The 15,831-nt window shown below is 44.6% G+C and overlaps 1 protein-coding gene across 3 annotated transcripts in view; it reads right to left on the reverse strand.

Annotated features, from left to right (window-relative positions):
• LOC147102448 (vascular endothelial zinc finger 1-like) overlaps positions 1–15,429 on the reverse strand; it is a 47,000-nt gene extending 31,571 nt beyond the window's left edge. The window contains exon 1 of one of the 3 annotated variants that reach the window (XM_085964910.1): positions 13,514–15,425. In XM_085964910.1, coding sequence (XP_085821036.1) covers positions 13,514–13,546 — 33 coding nt within the window. In that variant the 5' untranslated portion in view covers positions 13,547–15,425. Of the gene's footprint in view, positions 1–13,513 lie in introns of all 3 variants that reach the window. The other 2 variants (XM_085964911.1, XM_085964908.1) reach the window with 2 other exon arrangements.
• Positions 15,430–15,831: the final 402 nt, after the last annotated feature.

Below are 15,831 nucleotides of genomic sequence, written 5' to 3' on the forward strand. Positions count from 1 at the left end.
AGGAGGCGAGGGTGCTTCCAACTGAGCCACGACTGACACTGTCAAGTGTAAAGACAGACTGGACTTAGCTGTGATGCATTCGTGTTGAATAACTTGACTCACATTCACCGTCTAGGCTGATGGGCTATTTGGACGAGAAGCAATTGGTTGCCAGCTCTCGTGGAAACATACCATAGCAACAGTTACTATGTTGAGAAGAGATGGCAAGAAGATTGCATAGAGAAAAGACCAGTAGGTGTTTAAGATTACTGATTACGTCACTATGCTCAAGCATGCCAAGCGTCATCTAAACCATGCCAACACCACACCTATAAAGCAGGCTTCTTGTGTGGATTATAACATGATCATAATAAAGGTTGCAACAGTTTTTAAAGAAAAATGAGCTATGCACAGTTCTGCCTCCACAGGTGAGCAAGCCAGTTCCTCTTACTTGTGCCAAGACATTCTATCCAATTTAAGGTGCACTGTCCGAGTTTGGGCTTCAGGAGAGCAGCCGACATGCACCACTCTCCTGCATTTGTGCAGTGAACTGGTTCTGGCCTCTACGTGGGTGGGCTCTGAAAACGATAGCCCACTGTTCCACACACGTGCAGATCCCTTATGCTGGTGCTGTGAGCTTCTCAACATCGTGCATGCATGAAGAGAGAAAAGAAATTGGTATTGCGCCAGTTTCATCCATCGGTGTCCTTGTGTCACACACCAAATTAGATCAGCACATTTACACGGCCAACGAGAGCTGGGATTCTGGAGTCATACTGCGAGACGCACCAGAAAAGGGTCTTTTTGCATTGGAGGCCAGTAGGTTTCTGTTTACTAGTGTTGCTGGCTGCGTGAGATGTGTACATTGCGAGCCGACTGCACTGCAGTAATGAAAATACTGTTCATTTACATGCCTGATGTAGAAGAGTTAACTATCCAAATATGTTTTTTTCTTCCCCCCAAAAATGCAGTAAATCAATTTTTATCACTTGTCAGTGGATGGTTCATTGGACAGAGCATCGGGGACAGTCAACATGGCGGTGAAATTAAGGCAGGGCTAGGCCACAGGTGGGCAGGAATTCCGAAATTTCCAAACAGTAGTCTTGACAAACTGAACACTAATAAAATTGCAATTTTAGGGTTTCAAAACATCAACGATGCCAACCGAGGAACACTGTTCCTTTAGGAGAAATAAACTTCAATACAGCTGAATGAAAGCAATTCCAATATATACAGCAGAACTGATTCAAAATTAATATTCCGAGACTTGCTTTCACAGACTGGGCAGCCAGCTCACAGCAGTACGGAGAGCGCTAGCGACCAGTTATATACCTGGTGCCTTGGCTACAGTTGATATGAAGGCTGGGGGTAACCAGCAAGAACAAACAGAAGGAGTTGAACAAATGGAGGGGGAAAAAGCATCATTTTTTTTGGGACACTTTTTGTAGCTGCTGCTGTGAAAAAGCAGAGAGCGACTCTCCTTCTAAATCACCTGGCATATGCTCCCAACAGCACAGCTGGATGCGTTGGGGGTGGGGGGGAAACAAAATTCAAACTTGCATCGGAGAACTCCCCAGCTTCATTGCTAGTGCCCTCAACAGGCCCTAAGAAATATAAGCTTTACTCAACCACGATTACAAATGATCAGTTTGAAGCAATTCAAATACCGACACAATCTGAGAATATGAAAAATAAGCCTCAACTAAACAGAGTCTCGCCATTCGTGTTTGAAACAAAGTAGGTATATTTTTGAACCCTCCCAACAAGTTTTTGAAGTATGATCCACCAGTACCACAGCACTGAAACAGCTCGAATCAAAGTCACAACAACATCCTCTGTGATCGTGTGGCCTCTCGGCAGACTTTAACGGCGCCAACCACACCACCTTCCTCCTCCACTTCATTGTCCAGCTCAGTAGGACTCCCTTATTTGGTTGCACGCTTACTTATCCAATCAGAGCCACAGCGCCTCCAGCTATGGCTTTTCTTCTCGCCTCCGCACCATTACCTCTGAAGTCTCCCAAGGATCTATCTTTGGTCCCCTTCTCTTCCTCATCTACATGCTGCTCCTTGGCAACAGTGTCCAAAAAGAGGGGGTCAACTTCCACACATACGCTGACAACACCTAACTCCACCTCTTTTGACACCTTCACTGCCTCTGTGTTGTCAAGACATCCAGTCTTGGATTAACTGCAACTTCCCCCAGTTACGCATTGTCTTTGGGTCCCGTCACAAGTACTGCATGTACCTGTGACATCAATTACAAACCCCACCCCGACCATCGCCTCAGGCTGAATCAGACTGTTTACATCCTCAAAGTCCTATTTGACCCCGAGCTGAGCTTCCACCTCTAGCATTGCCCACCTAGCCGCAGTGTCAGCTCAGCGTCTGTTGAAAGCCTGGTCCATGCAGGTCACCACCAGGCTGGACAATTGCAATGCTCTCCTGGGCAGCTTCCCACACTCCATTCTCTATAAACTTCAGCTCATCCAAAACTCTGCTGCCTCGAATCTGCACCTCATTCTTGCTGATCTACATGGGCTCCCAGTCTCCCAACTCCTCCAATTTAAAATCCTCATGCTCCTGTTCAAGTCCCTTCGTGGCCTTGCCAGACGTCTCCGTTCCTCCAGCTTTGGCCTCTTGTGCACACCACATTTCCCTTCAGCTCAATGGTGGCCGTGCCAATGGCCGTCTGGGCCCCATCCTCTAGACATTCCCTCCCTAAACCCCTCCACCTTTTGCACCTCTTTAAAACCAATCTCTGAGCAAGCTTTTGGGCATCTTTCCCAACATGTTCTACAGCTCAGTGTCTAGTTTTGTCTGACTATGCCTCCGAAGCACCTTGGGACGGTTTTCTACGTTAAAGACACAATATAAATGCAAGTTGTTTTTTGTAGGAATGCAGCACTCGCAAAGTAGCTTACCAGATTTGCACGCTCCTGGTAATGGGTCAACAGCCTGTTAACTGTCAAAATTCTTATCAGTATGCATCTCCACAACTTTAACTGCCCAAAATGACAATACTGTGCACTGCTTTCTAGAGCAACTGCCAATGTCAATCCCACAGCAAATGCAAAAACAAAGTTCTATCTGTTAAAGCAAAATTGCGACAAGTGCTCAGTCTCTGAAGTGTTGGAAGCTCACAGCACAACTCAAATTTCAAGTGTTTCAATTCACCAGAATTAGTGCTAGAAAAATGCAAAAATGTGGAAAGTACATAAATAATGGTTATCAAGGAAGCATTTTATGATTACAATTTAATTAAGGTGTTGTGAGGAGATTAAATTGAGAGATTGAAGTTCAAGCTTTTATGACTTTCAACAGAACATCTCTCAAAAGACTGAACTGCAGCCATTTCTGTGCTATTTCTTTCATTTTACTCTTTGCCTTCCTATACTGAAGGTGCTGACTCATGCAGCTGTACAGCTCCACTGCTGCAGCACCTTGCCCAAGTGGGTCATTCTTCACTCAGGCAGCAAGGTACTCAACCAGAGACATCACACAGTCAAGCCCAAACCTTTCTCACCCAACACAAGCACTTTCCAAGAATCACTGGCCAATTTTTCTCTCATCTGAGGCCAGTTGAAGTATCGCTTCCGCTCAGCCCTGGCTGAGATCAGCAGAGACCAGTGGCTGTACCTAGGATCTATCTGGTTGGTGTGTCTTGGTACCACAATAGACAGTCACCCACTGAACCATCAGGGAGCTCATCACATTACTGTAGAACGTGTTATTTTCACAAGTAATTCACTTTTCACTGCATGTATGTGACTGCAACATACCCAAACTATTATATATGCTGCTTATTATATTTTTTGCCAATGTCACTGCACTGCAGTGCAGCACTGGGAATCGCTGCTTTGCTAAAGGTGCTGTCCTTCAAATAAAATGTAAAGCCAACACCACCAAATAAACATTAAATGGTGATTTATCTCACTGCTGTTTGTGTGACCTCGCTGTGTGTGAAATGGCTGCCACATTTGCCTACATACAAAGCTACAGGCGCTGCACTTCAAAACAACTCGTTATATCTGAAATGTTGGGACCGAATAAATGGTACAGTATAAATGCAAAACTCCTTTTCACCCCCTCCTTACCAGAGTGCCAATATTCGATCTCATCCTACTTATCTCATCATGGAGTGACCAGTTGCTGTTAAACTCAACACTTATAATTCTCGTTTTAAACAGGAGTATGTTTAAAGCACCAGCAAGCAGAGTGCATATTGATTTAACAGTAGCTGGTTACTGTAAGCAGCTAATAACCGGAGCAAGGCACTGCATCCGGACTCGGACAGGAAAAGGCAACATTAGGTGCAAGACAGGCCGAGAGACACAGCAGCAACAGGACTGGCACAGGCACAGAAATGCAGCAGAACCAGGAATCAGCTTATATTTTGTGACAGCACTGTACAGTTTGTCGCACAATACTTAAAAGGAATACATTGGGATAGTCGGTGTGGCGTGGTCACGTTGGGAACAGCATGCCGTTTGAGCTCAGGATAATTGGACGACAGTCTCTGGGGTTCAGTTGCATCAGGTAATAAAGAATCTTGCATATACGGTGATGGGCCCTGTAGGGTTAGATGTTGTTCTTTGCAGAGGGCGAGGAGAGGGCTCATTAGTGTGCGGCTCAATTACGCTTTTCTAACCTGGTGATCTATGCCCATGTGGGAGTTGCCTGGGTTGTGTGGCCTTTCCGGAATGTGCTCCAGACTGCCCAGTATTTGCCGACTTCCAGACTGAATCCAAATATATCTTTTCCAACTAGCATACGTTCTACAGAAGTTTCACTCGTACTTAATAAGGGGACTGCAGCAGAGTGGGGTTCTACCATTGTGCAGTTGCATCAGCCTCTATGTTGTGCTAGACTACATGTTCCAGCTGAGGAGTTGCTCACGAGTGGATTGGTACAGGCTAAGGCCTGTAGTGATTGTGAGGTGTGCTCTGTGCCTTCCGCACTGCTGCCCCGTGTAGTTAAATTCCACAAGCGAGGCGTGGAATGTGTGGGCCATTTGTAGGGTGCAGTGGTCCTGGGAAAGGGTCTGCAGCTCCTTCAGAATGCGTCTGCACCATTTGGCTCTTTCCCCAAAATCTGGTACAATGGGGAATGGATTCACCACAAGTGGCTTCCTAACCCGGCACAAGAACGGCATCGGCAGATTAGACCAACTCCAACAGACATCAGGTTCGGCCTTTTTATAAGCGGCAGAAAAATTCCACCACACCCAGAAAATTGCACCTCAGTAGGCTACCTTCAAACTAAACACTGCCTTCAGGATCCAATGACACTGCAAAAATGTCAACATGAGCCAAACTTCTTGGATCTCTACCATCACTCCCTGGTAAATCCCCACAAACACATGTCCATCCTCTACACATTGTTTGCTCCTAGGTCAAAAAGACAACACAGGAAGTCTGAAAGCCTGGCAGCGATAACAAGGGGGCTCGACAACAGAGGAGGAAACAGAGAGAAGAATGGAAGCTTATCGGCACACTTACCAGCTGTAGCCGAATGCACAAGGGCCAGCCAAGGTATTACATTAACGGTCAGCAAATCATTAATCCTTCAGTGTGAATATCACCATGCAGTGACACAAAGCAACCCCAGTCAGAAACTTAGCAATTACAAAAACCATCTTGAATTCTAAAAAGAATAAAACTATCCCTGAAGTAACCTAGACTTTTAGTTCAGCATTCAATTTGAAACTGCAGGAGTGTCACTATGAACCACCATTCAATAGGGATTTCTGGTTTGAAATCACTTCCAAGTATTCATTACTCTGAAAATTACCTGTCCACATTACATACATCAAATTTTTAAAAAATAATTCCCCAATGGTTTGGTAGGTAAATGCAGTACATGGCATGACACCGAGCCACAAATAGCAGTGCAGTCCCAGGTTTGATCTGTGGGGTCAATTGTTAAGGATAACAGACCCGTTACTGGTGGATAGGATTCTTCCCACTCAGCTGCAGTCAACTCTGCTGGGCAGTGCCCCAAAGGACAGAATGATCCTAGCTAAACAATCAAACTTACCAGTGCTCGGTGCTGGCAAGCTGTGCAGCTTTAGTTGGTTAAACTTCAGCAGTGCCCTCTTACATCCTCGAGAATGTCCAAGTCTTGGCTCTTGCCAACCTTCATCTATGTTCTCAGTTTATGGAAGTAAAGTGCGGCCTTTCTGGGAGGGCTGCAAGGGAAGTGTTTGCTGTGCATATCAGGCAAACAGAATCTCTACTTAGGTGGATTTCTCAGTAGCTCGGTTCTAAAAATATTCAAGCACTGGAATTGGGTGGCAGTGTGCATTAGCTTTTCATCTCTGGGACTTGGGTTCAAATCCTGATTGAATGAAAGTACTTCTGCTGGCTAGAAAGTGCCTGTATGAAATTAAGTTTGTGCAACCTTGATCCAATGCCTGGGTGGGCAGGAACCTACAGCACAAAATTACCCCCATTTCGGCAAGAAATGGCAACGTCGGACATGCCTAGGGATTGTCGATTGGGAAATGGAACAAAATGCCATATTATTGCAGTGGGGGTGGTCTGGAGCTTGAAGGTGTGAGGTACATTGTTGGAGCAAAGAGGCGAACTCTATCTCTAAAATAAAAACAGAAAATGCTGGAAATACTCAGCAGGTCAGGCAGCATCTGTGGAGAGAGAAACAGGGTTAACGTTTCAGGTCGATGACCCTTCGCCAGAACTCTATACCTAGCTGTGCTATACCTGATCTGGGAATACTTGACACTGGGTGTCTGAAATAGAAACAACTTGCCTTTAAAGAAGTGTTCCATTCTCCCTACACTAACATCCCACACTTGAGCACAAAAATCCCCCACCCAGGTTAAACAGCTTACCAGCATTCACTATCTAGAGTCATACATGAAGAATTGCCAACTTGGACACAATACTAGAGAGCTGAAGGCTACCAAAAAACAAGTCACCACTTTCAGGACAGTGAAAATTGCAGGGGGTGGGGTGAAGACTTTGTATTTCTACAATTTAATCCCTATAACTATACAGAGAATTTTCTTCAACAGATTAAATGTTTATAAACATTGAATTTTGCTGTAAGTTTTGAAGAAAAGAAATCTAATTGTAATTTATTTCCCATCCATTCCTGAATTTGAATTAAACAACAAGTGCTAATGACGTTGGCAGAAAACCACTCTCCTGGAGGAGTTACCGAGCCACACTATATAAGAACATAAGAAATAGGAGCAGGAGTAGACCAATTGGCCCCTCAAGCCTGCTCCGCCATTCAATAAGATCATGGCTGATCTGATCCTAACTGCCAATCCACTATCACAGCTAACGATCAGTGGATACAATCCACTGGTCCAAGGTACTTCAGCAACTTTGTATTATTTCAAACCAGCATGGTGGCTCCTCCCTCACACCGTCAGACTCGGTCACTCCAGTGAGGTCAATGACACTGAACGAGAACATTCAGATTCAAAAAAGCAGAAAAATGAGGATGATCAAATTAGTCTTGCCTTTTCAGTTTAATTTCAACAAATAAGAGGCTTCCTCTTTAATTACTTTTGTGACAAGTTAAGCAAACTGTTGACTTGATCGATTAAAAAGGGAGAAACATCAAGAACGTCCCAGGTTTAGATGTTTACTAAAATTGGCCAGCACTGCAGTAGGGGTCCTACAATTGTCCTCAACAAACCTAGACTAGGGAGGGACGGGGGGCGGGGGGGGGAGCCAGGATTCCTGCTCCTGATTTCTTAATGACACCCGCTGGAAAATGTCCCGATAGTTGGCAAGCATAGGTTCAGGCATGGTGAGGCTGACTACCAGGCTCAGGTGAAGAATGGTACTTTGATGAGATACCAGAAGGTGGACAGCTCCCATGAAACCATACCCCAGCAAGAGTCACTAGCTTTAGAAGACAAGACAAAACTGGACAATAAATAAGTGGAACACACCATATCCTTAAATGAAAATTCGTAATGCTATTGCCAAAAGTATGCAATCTAGTTGCTTTCTGCAGCCGAAAACCAAGTAACTTGTCACTTTAACACAGCAGGCAAGATACATTTACAAAGGACCACTTTTGTGTTTTCTTAATGCAGTAATCAACTTCTCAAACACCCTCACCAGCCTCCTAAAGTCTCTGTACAAAGTTCAATTTCTCCAAAACTGTGCCACCTGCATCCTGTGCCACATTAGGTCTCATTCACCCATCATGCCCACTCTTGCTAACCTCCACCAAATTTAATATCCCTTCATAGCCTCAACTACCCTCTGTGGTTCTCCAGCTCTGGGCTCCTGTGCATCCCTTTTCAGTGTTCCTTACCTGGCGGCTGAACTTTCAGCCCCACCCTCGAGTCCTCTACCGAAACTTTGATCATGTTACTTCCCACCCTGCCTTTAGAAATCTCAAAACCTACTTTATCCAGCCAACTCTCCTCACTCCTCGCCCCATCTCTCTCTCCCCCCCCCCCCCCGCTACTTGTCCCGTCTCTCTCTTAGCTGTACCACTTTTTGCCCCGTCTCTCCTAAATCCTCTACCTGTTTGGCTCATCTCTTGCCTATGTGAAACATTGGGATGATTCATGTTAAAAGGGCACTACACAAATGCAAGTTGTTTTTGCTGTTACACATAGAAAAATAGGAAAAGGAGTAGGCCATTAAGCCCCTCGAGCCTGTTCCACCATTCAATGAGATCATGGCTGATCTGTGACCAAACACCAAATACCCACCTTAGCCCCATATCCTTTAATATTTTTGGTTAACAAAAATCTATCAATTTCAGATTTAAAATCAACAATTTACTTAGCATAAACTGCCGTTTACAGAAGAGCGTTCCAAACTTCTACCACCCTTTGTGTGCAGAAGTGTTTCCTAACTTCACTCCTAAAAAGCCTGGCTCTAACTTTTAGGCTATGTCCCCTAGTCCTAGACTCCCCAACCAGCAGAAATAGTTTCTCGCTCTCTACCCTATCAGTTCCCCTTAACAGATCTAGAAAAATGCAATCAAATCACCAATTAACCGTATAAATTCCAGGGACTACAACCCTAGTTTGTATAATCTCTCCTCGTAATTTAATCCTTGGAGTCCAGGTATCATTCTGCTATATTTACACTGCACTCCCTCCAAGGCCAATACATCCGACATAAGAACATAACAAACAGGAGCAAGATTAGGCCATTCGGCCCCTCGAGCCTGCTCCGCCATTCAATAAGATCATGGCTGATCTTCTACCTCAACTCCACTTTCCTGCACTATCCCCATATCCCTTGATTCCCTTAATATCCAAAAATCTATCAATCTCTGTCTTGAATATACTCAACGACTGAGCCTCCACAGCCCTCTGGGGTAGAGAATTCCAAAGATTCACCAGCCTCCGAGTGAAGAAACTTCTCCTCATCTCAGTCCTAAATGGCCGACCCCTTATTCTGAGACTGTGACCCCTAGTTCTAGACTCCCCCGCCAGGGAAACATCCTCCCTGCATCTACCGTCAATCCCTGTAAGAATTTTGTATGTTTCAATGAGATCACCTCTCATTCTTCTAAACTCTAGAGAATATCGGCCTAGTCTACTCAATCTCTCCTCATTAGGACAATCCCCCATCCCAGGAATCAGTCTGGTGAACCTTCATTGCACTCCCTCTATGGCAAGTATATCCTTCCTTAGGTAAGATCAAAACTGTACACAATACTCCAGGTGTGGTCTCACCAGGACCCTATATAATTGCAGTAAGACATCGTTACTCTTATACTCAAATCCTCTTGTAATAAAGGCCAACATACCATTTGCTTGCTTAATTGCTTGCTGTACCTGCATGTTAACTTTCAGTGATTCATGTACAAGGACACCCAGGTTCCTCTGAACACCAACATTTCCCAATCTCACCATTTAAAAAATACTCTGCTTTTCTATTTTCCTACCAAAGTGGATAACTTCACATTTCTCCACATATTCCATTTGCCATGTTTTTGCCCACTCACTTAGCCTGTCTATATCCCCTTGAAGCCTCTTTGCATCCTCCTCACAACTTACATTTCGACCCAGCTTTGTATCATCAGCAAACTTGAATCTATGACATTTGGTTCCCTCATCCAAATCATTGATATAGATTGTGAATAGCTGCAGCCCAAGCACTGATCCTTGCTACTCTGCTCTAGAGCCTTGACATTTCTCTCGCTGCTTTTAAATTTGCTCTTTCCTGAATCCTCCCACCCATTCCCCCTTTATTAGTTTAAAGCCCTGTCCACTGCCCTAGTTATTCAGTTCGCCAGGACACTGGTCCCAGCCCGGTTTAAGTGGAGCCCGTCCCAACGGAACAGCTCCCTCTTTCCCCAGTACTGGTGCCAGTGACCCATGAGCTGAAACCCCTTCCTCCCACACCACTCTGAGCCACACATTTAAACCTCTAATCGGTTTGTTCCTATGCCAATTTGCACATGGCTCAGGTAACAATCCAGAGATTATTAACTTTGAGGTTCTGTTTTTTAATTTGGATTCTAGCTCCTCAAACTCCCTCAGCAGGACCTCATTCCTAGCTCTACCTATGTAGTTGGTTCTTACATGGACCACGACAACTGGATCCTCCCCCTCCCAATACAAGTTCTCCTCCAGCCGCGAGATGTCGTCTTTAACCCTGGCACCGGGCAGGCAACACAACCTTCGGAACTCTCGGTCGCAGCTGCAGAGAACAGTACCTATCCCCCTGACTATACTGTCCCCAACCACAACTACATTCCCTTTCACTCCCCCCACTTGAATGGCCTCCTGCACCAAGGTGCCATGGTCAGCTTGCTCATCCATCCTGCAGGCTTTCCCTCATCCACACAGGCAGCAAGAACCTCATAGCTGTTGGACAAGGGCAAAGGCTGAGGCTCCTCCAGCACAGCATCCTGCCAAAGGTGTGGTGCCCAGAACTGAACACAACTTCTAACAACACACTGAAAGCACATAACTCACGAGCACTTTATTTTCTCCCTCCCCTCTTGAATATTTGACCCCGAGACGTTTCCGCTAACAGCCGCGTCATCACCGAGACCGCCTATTTCCAACTCCGTAACATTGCCCGACTCCACCCCTGCCTCAGCTCATCTGCTGCTGAACCCTCATCTATGCCTTGGTTATCTCTAGACTCGACTATTCCAATGCATTCCTGGACGGCCTCCCACTTTCTACCCTCTGTAAACTTGAGGCCATCCAAACTCTGCTGCCCGTGTCCTAACTCGTACCAAGTCTCGTTCACCCATCGCCCCTGTGCTCACTGACCTACATTGGCTCCCAGTTAAGCAACGCCTCAATTTTAAAATTCTCATCCTTGTTTTCAAATCCCTCCATGGCTTCGCCTCGCCCCTCCCTATCTCTGCAATCTCCTCCAGCCCTACAACCCTCCGAGATATCTGCACTCCTCCAATTCGGGCCTCTTGAGCAGCCCCAATTTTAATCACTCCACCATTGGCGGCCGTGCCTTCAGCTGTCTCGGCCCTAAGCTTTGAAGTTCCCTCCATAAACCTTTACACCCCTCTACCACCCTTTCCTCCTTTAAGATGCTCCTTAAAACCTACCTTTGACCAAGCTTTGGGTCATCTGTCCTAATATCTCATGTGGCTCAGTGTCAAATTTTGTTTGATAACGCTCCTGTGAAGCGCCTTGGGACATTTTGCTACATTAAAGGCGCTATATAAATGCAAGTTGTAATTGATGAATGTTTAAATTCTTGCTGGGATATGGTTCCACAAGAGTCCTCCTGCACCTCACCAAATTATTATTCATCTACGGCCACAAAAGGGAGTCATCAAGCTATTTAATCATAAGGAAAATCAATACCAAGCCCAATTCTGTCCTCACTCTGCATACACTCACACACTCGTAACAGGAATTGCTGGATAGCATTTAACAGAAACCCTGGACAGTTTTCTCCTCCCTAACGCAACAGCACTGAGACCCAATTGTTTCTACTCCCACTCCAGCTGAAATCAGCGGACTTAGCAAAGACCAGGGATTGAAACTGGGATCTTCTGGTCAAACACGAGTAAGGCAGCACTCAAATCTACTCAGAAATAGCCATTTTCACCGTCTCCAGAACTTTGCGCCAAACTGCAGTAGCCAGGCACCAACTTGTGCCATGCGTACTAAAAGTGTAGAAGTGTGCCAGATTTGTCATGGGATGTTGTACTGGCACAAGCTATCGACACTAAACATGCACGTTTGTGGACTTCCTTGTGATAAATAAAAGCTCAGTATCACGTGGCACAATATTGGCTCAGGATTTCTCTTGGGTTTTTAATATATAATTCACAGTTTCAGTAGTACACAATACAGTTGAGAAGCAATGTTAACTTCTGAATAGGTCTGCTTCAAATCACCAACACTGGAAATTAGGACATTTAACACTTCCAGTGCACAAATCTCAGCAGCGATTTTTTTTAAAGTGATGTTGAAGTGACATTTCCGACATTACAACAGGGACTACACTTCAAAAAGTATTTACTTGGCTGTAAAGCACTTTGAGATATCGTGGTTGTGAAAGGTGTTATATAAATGCAAGTCTTTTTTTTTACAAATCTCAACAGAGGGCAAGCAGGCTTGCAGCTAAGAAAACTAATTTGCAAGACCATCACATTTTCTTTTGAAAAATACTAAAAGCCACACATTCAAGTACAGGAAACCTGCTTTTTGGAAAATCTATGTATTTTGGGCAGCTTTCGCTGAAAACAAAGACCTAAAAACTAAGTGACTTAAAGAATACATATCTGTAAATTAACCACTATTTCCTTGTTTGGTAGCGTAGACCCAAACTATAACATTGTATGTCCTATACTAAATATATAAAACAAGTTGCAAAAAATTAAATAGTTTAATTGCATAGTGGATGAAACAATTAAAAAACATAAATCGCATGCAAGAAACATTTTTTTTTTTTTTAAACGCAGAAGAGCACAATAATCAAATGTTGACGGAGGATGGGGAGGGAGGTTGGGTCCCACTTGCTCAGCTGACTGTTTCTGCAACTTACTGTATATTACATGTATTTAAATTGGGGGGGCACTAAATTAAATTCCAAATTCCCTTGATTGATGCAACTTATTGCAGATTACATATATTTAAACGGGGTGGGGGAAAGAGACCTGAACAGTAACTTAAACTCCTAATTTCCCCTGATTGATGCAACTTAGTGCATATTACATATATTTAAATGGGGGGGGGGGGGGGGGGAAACCTCAACAGTAAATTAAATTTCAAATTCCCTTTTTGATTCCAAGGTTGTTAATTTGTTGGCTGCAATATTTTTTTTAATGTTGGCTGCATTCTTATTCTTTTGTGCTTTTTTTTTTAAGTGGTTTCTTTAGTGAGTGATGCACTACCGGGTTAGAAAGCAGCTGGATGCCTGAGCATGATAATGGTGCTTGGCTGGGCTTGTCTTCAGCTAAGCCCTGGGAGAGAGGCTGCAAGCGGAAAAAAAAAACTTCCTCGACCCTTTACTTCATAAATGCCGAGCCGGGCTTCGAATCCCAACGCCTTATTCCGGGCCCACGTCGCTGCCGGCTCCCCGCAGAAGCCTCACCTGAAATATAAAGGCGCCCCAGGTCGCTTCCATCTCGCCTCCAGACGGCTGGTAAACACGGAGCAGAAGCCACAACAAAGCTGCTGCAAACACAGCGCTGGGGCCAACATGGCCGCCGCCGCTGCCACTTCCTGTCACCTCTCACCCTCCCTGACTTGGGTGCAACCAAGTGCCGGGGAGGGAGAGAGGGGAGTCTGGGTGGGGAGTCCCACCTTGCAGCCTCTTCAGGGTGCCACTCTGCACATGCATTCGTCAAGCTGTCCTTTTGTTTGGCATGACCTCAAGACTTTAAAACCATAAAATAAAGCTCGCACGTTGTTCCACACGCACCAAGTTGTCAAGTACAAAGGCCAGTTTCACCCTTTTGTCCCCAATCTCGAAGCCTCGAGTTATTTAATTAATTTTTGCAAAGGCATAACTGAGTGATGTAACACAGATACTCTTTGCACCAAAACTCAGATTTAAAAGGAGTCGCCTTTTACGCAAATTGAATCCACCCTAAATTTTATGTCCCCAGGGCTGTTAAAAAAGAGACGACTTTGAAGCCGGTCTAGCTAAAATTACAAAAGGAAATTGAGAAAATAGATCCAGGCAAATTGATCACTGTTCAAATACCAGGGGACACAAGTTAAAAAATAGAAAGTTAGGAGTGAGAAGCAAAGTCAGATGGAATGTCTTTTCCCATCAAACGATAATAGTTGTGACTTGTGAAATAAGTTACCAGAAGTAGGTACTTGAAGCATACAGTATACATGTATTGAAGATACAAATGGATGTGTTCCTGGAGAGAGAAACAGTCAAACGATGAGCCCAGAATTCCTGTTGGTTATATCAGTGGATGAACACTTAATCCTCTGTCTGCTATTTTAACTCTGCTAGAACAATTCAAAACTAATCCCACTGTCTCACGCTCTCCCCATAACTGTACCTTCCTCTTGATTCAAATATTTATCCAATGTTCCCTTAAAAGGTGCAAGTGTCTCTGCCTCAACCAGTCCTTACTGCAAAGTACTCCCTGCTCCAACAACTCTGAACTAATACAATTCTCCTAACCTCGCTCCTCACTTTCAGTGACAGTTTCCAATTGATGACCCCTCATTCCGGCCCCCATGCATTTAAATAGATTTGTGATCTGTGTAACTCTTGCAAATCATGAATGTCAATCCTAACATTTTTCTGTTGACACACAAGAGCACAACAATCAGGAATGAAAACTTTGTGACAACGGTTTTGGGACAATACTATCCCCTGTCCCATTCCCTCCATCTCTTTAACCCCACAGTCAGTAATAGGACATGTAATTATTAGCGTGTGGGCTGTTTAATCTTTCATTACCGTATAGCAGGAAGTGAAAATGTATCTTTTTGGTAAACCAAGTATCTGACACAGGCATAAACCCATTTCCCATCCTTCAGAGTCTCCAAAACAAGTTACTGAGAAATTAAATAAATAAGGCTAAAGGGATCAAAGGATATGGGGAGAAAGGGACAGGGTACTGAATTTGGATGATCAGCCATGATCGCATTGAATGGCGGAGCAGGCTCGAGGGGCCGAATGGCTTACTCCTGCTCCTATCTTCTGTGTTTCTATGACATTACTGACTGCCTGATGCAATGTGCCTCTTCACATAAGCACATACCCCACTTGCTTAAGGCAACATTTTAGGGATCCTACATGTGTTTAAGGGTATTGCTTAAGTTTAACCAGCTAAAACCACACAGCTTACTAGTACAGATAAGCTTCTTGTCCAGTTAGGACCACTCTAACCATTATGCCAGAATTACCCGGAGCCAAATGAATAAAATCCCAACTCTTTGGGTGCGGAGAGGTGGACCTTCCACTATTAATAGGTCAGGCTGGATGCCAGAGCATGTAATGGTACTTGGATAGTCATCAGCAAGAGCATCCTGGAGTAATAAAAACTTACATTTATATAGCACCTTTAATGTAGAAAATATCTCAAGGCACTCTCTGGGGTGGGGGGGGGGGGGGGGGAGGAATAAATAGGAATGGGTAAGGGAATGGTTGCTGAACCATGGAGGGAGAGATAGGATGTCCGAAAGCTTGCTCGAAAAGACTCCTTTTAAATCTGAGCCTTAGAGAGGCAGAGGGTGTTAGGGAGTTCCAGAGATTAGGGTTGAGGCAGCTGAAGGTTCTACCACCAATAGTTGGAGGGCCAAAGAATATAGGAAAAGATGCAAGGCTGAAGGATAGAGTGAGGCAAGGCCTTGGAAGGATTTGAGGATGAGGATTTTAAAGTGAATGCATTGGGGACCACTAGCCAAGTATTACAGACTTGCTTGGCTCAGTCATCAGAT

Source organism: Somniosus microcephalus, chromosome 22 (assembly GCF_052327205.1).
Source record: "Somniosus microcephalus isolate GS21.2 chromosome 22, FLI_Smic_1.0, whole genome shotgun sequence".
Classification (NCBI taxonomy): Eukaryota; Metazoa; Chordata; class Chondrichthyes; order Squaliformes; family Somniosidae; genus Somniosus; species Somniosus microcephalus.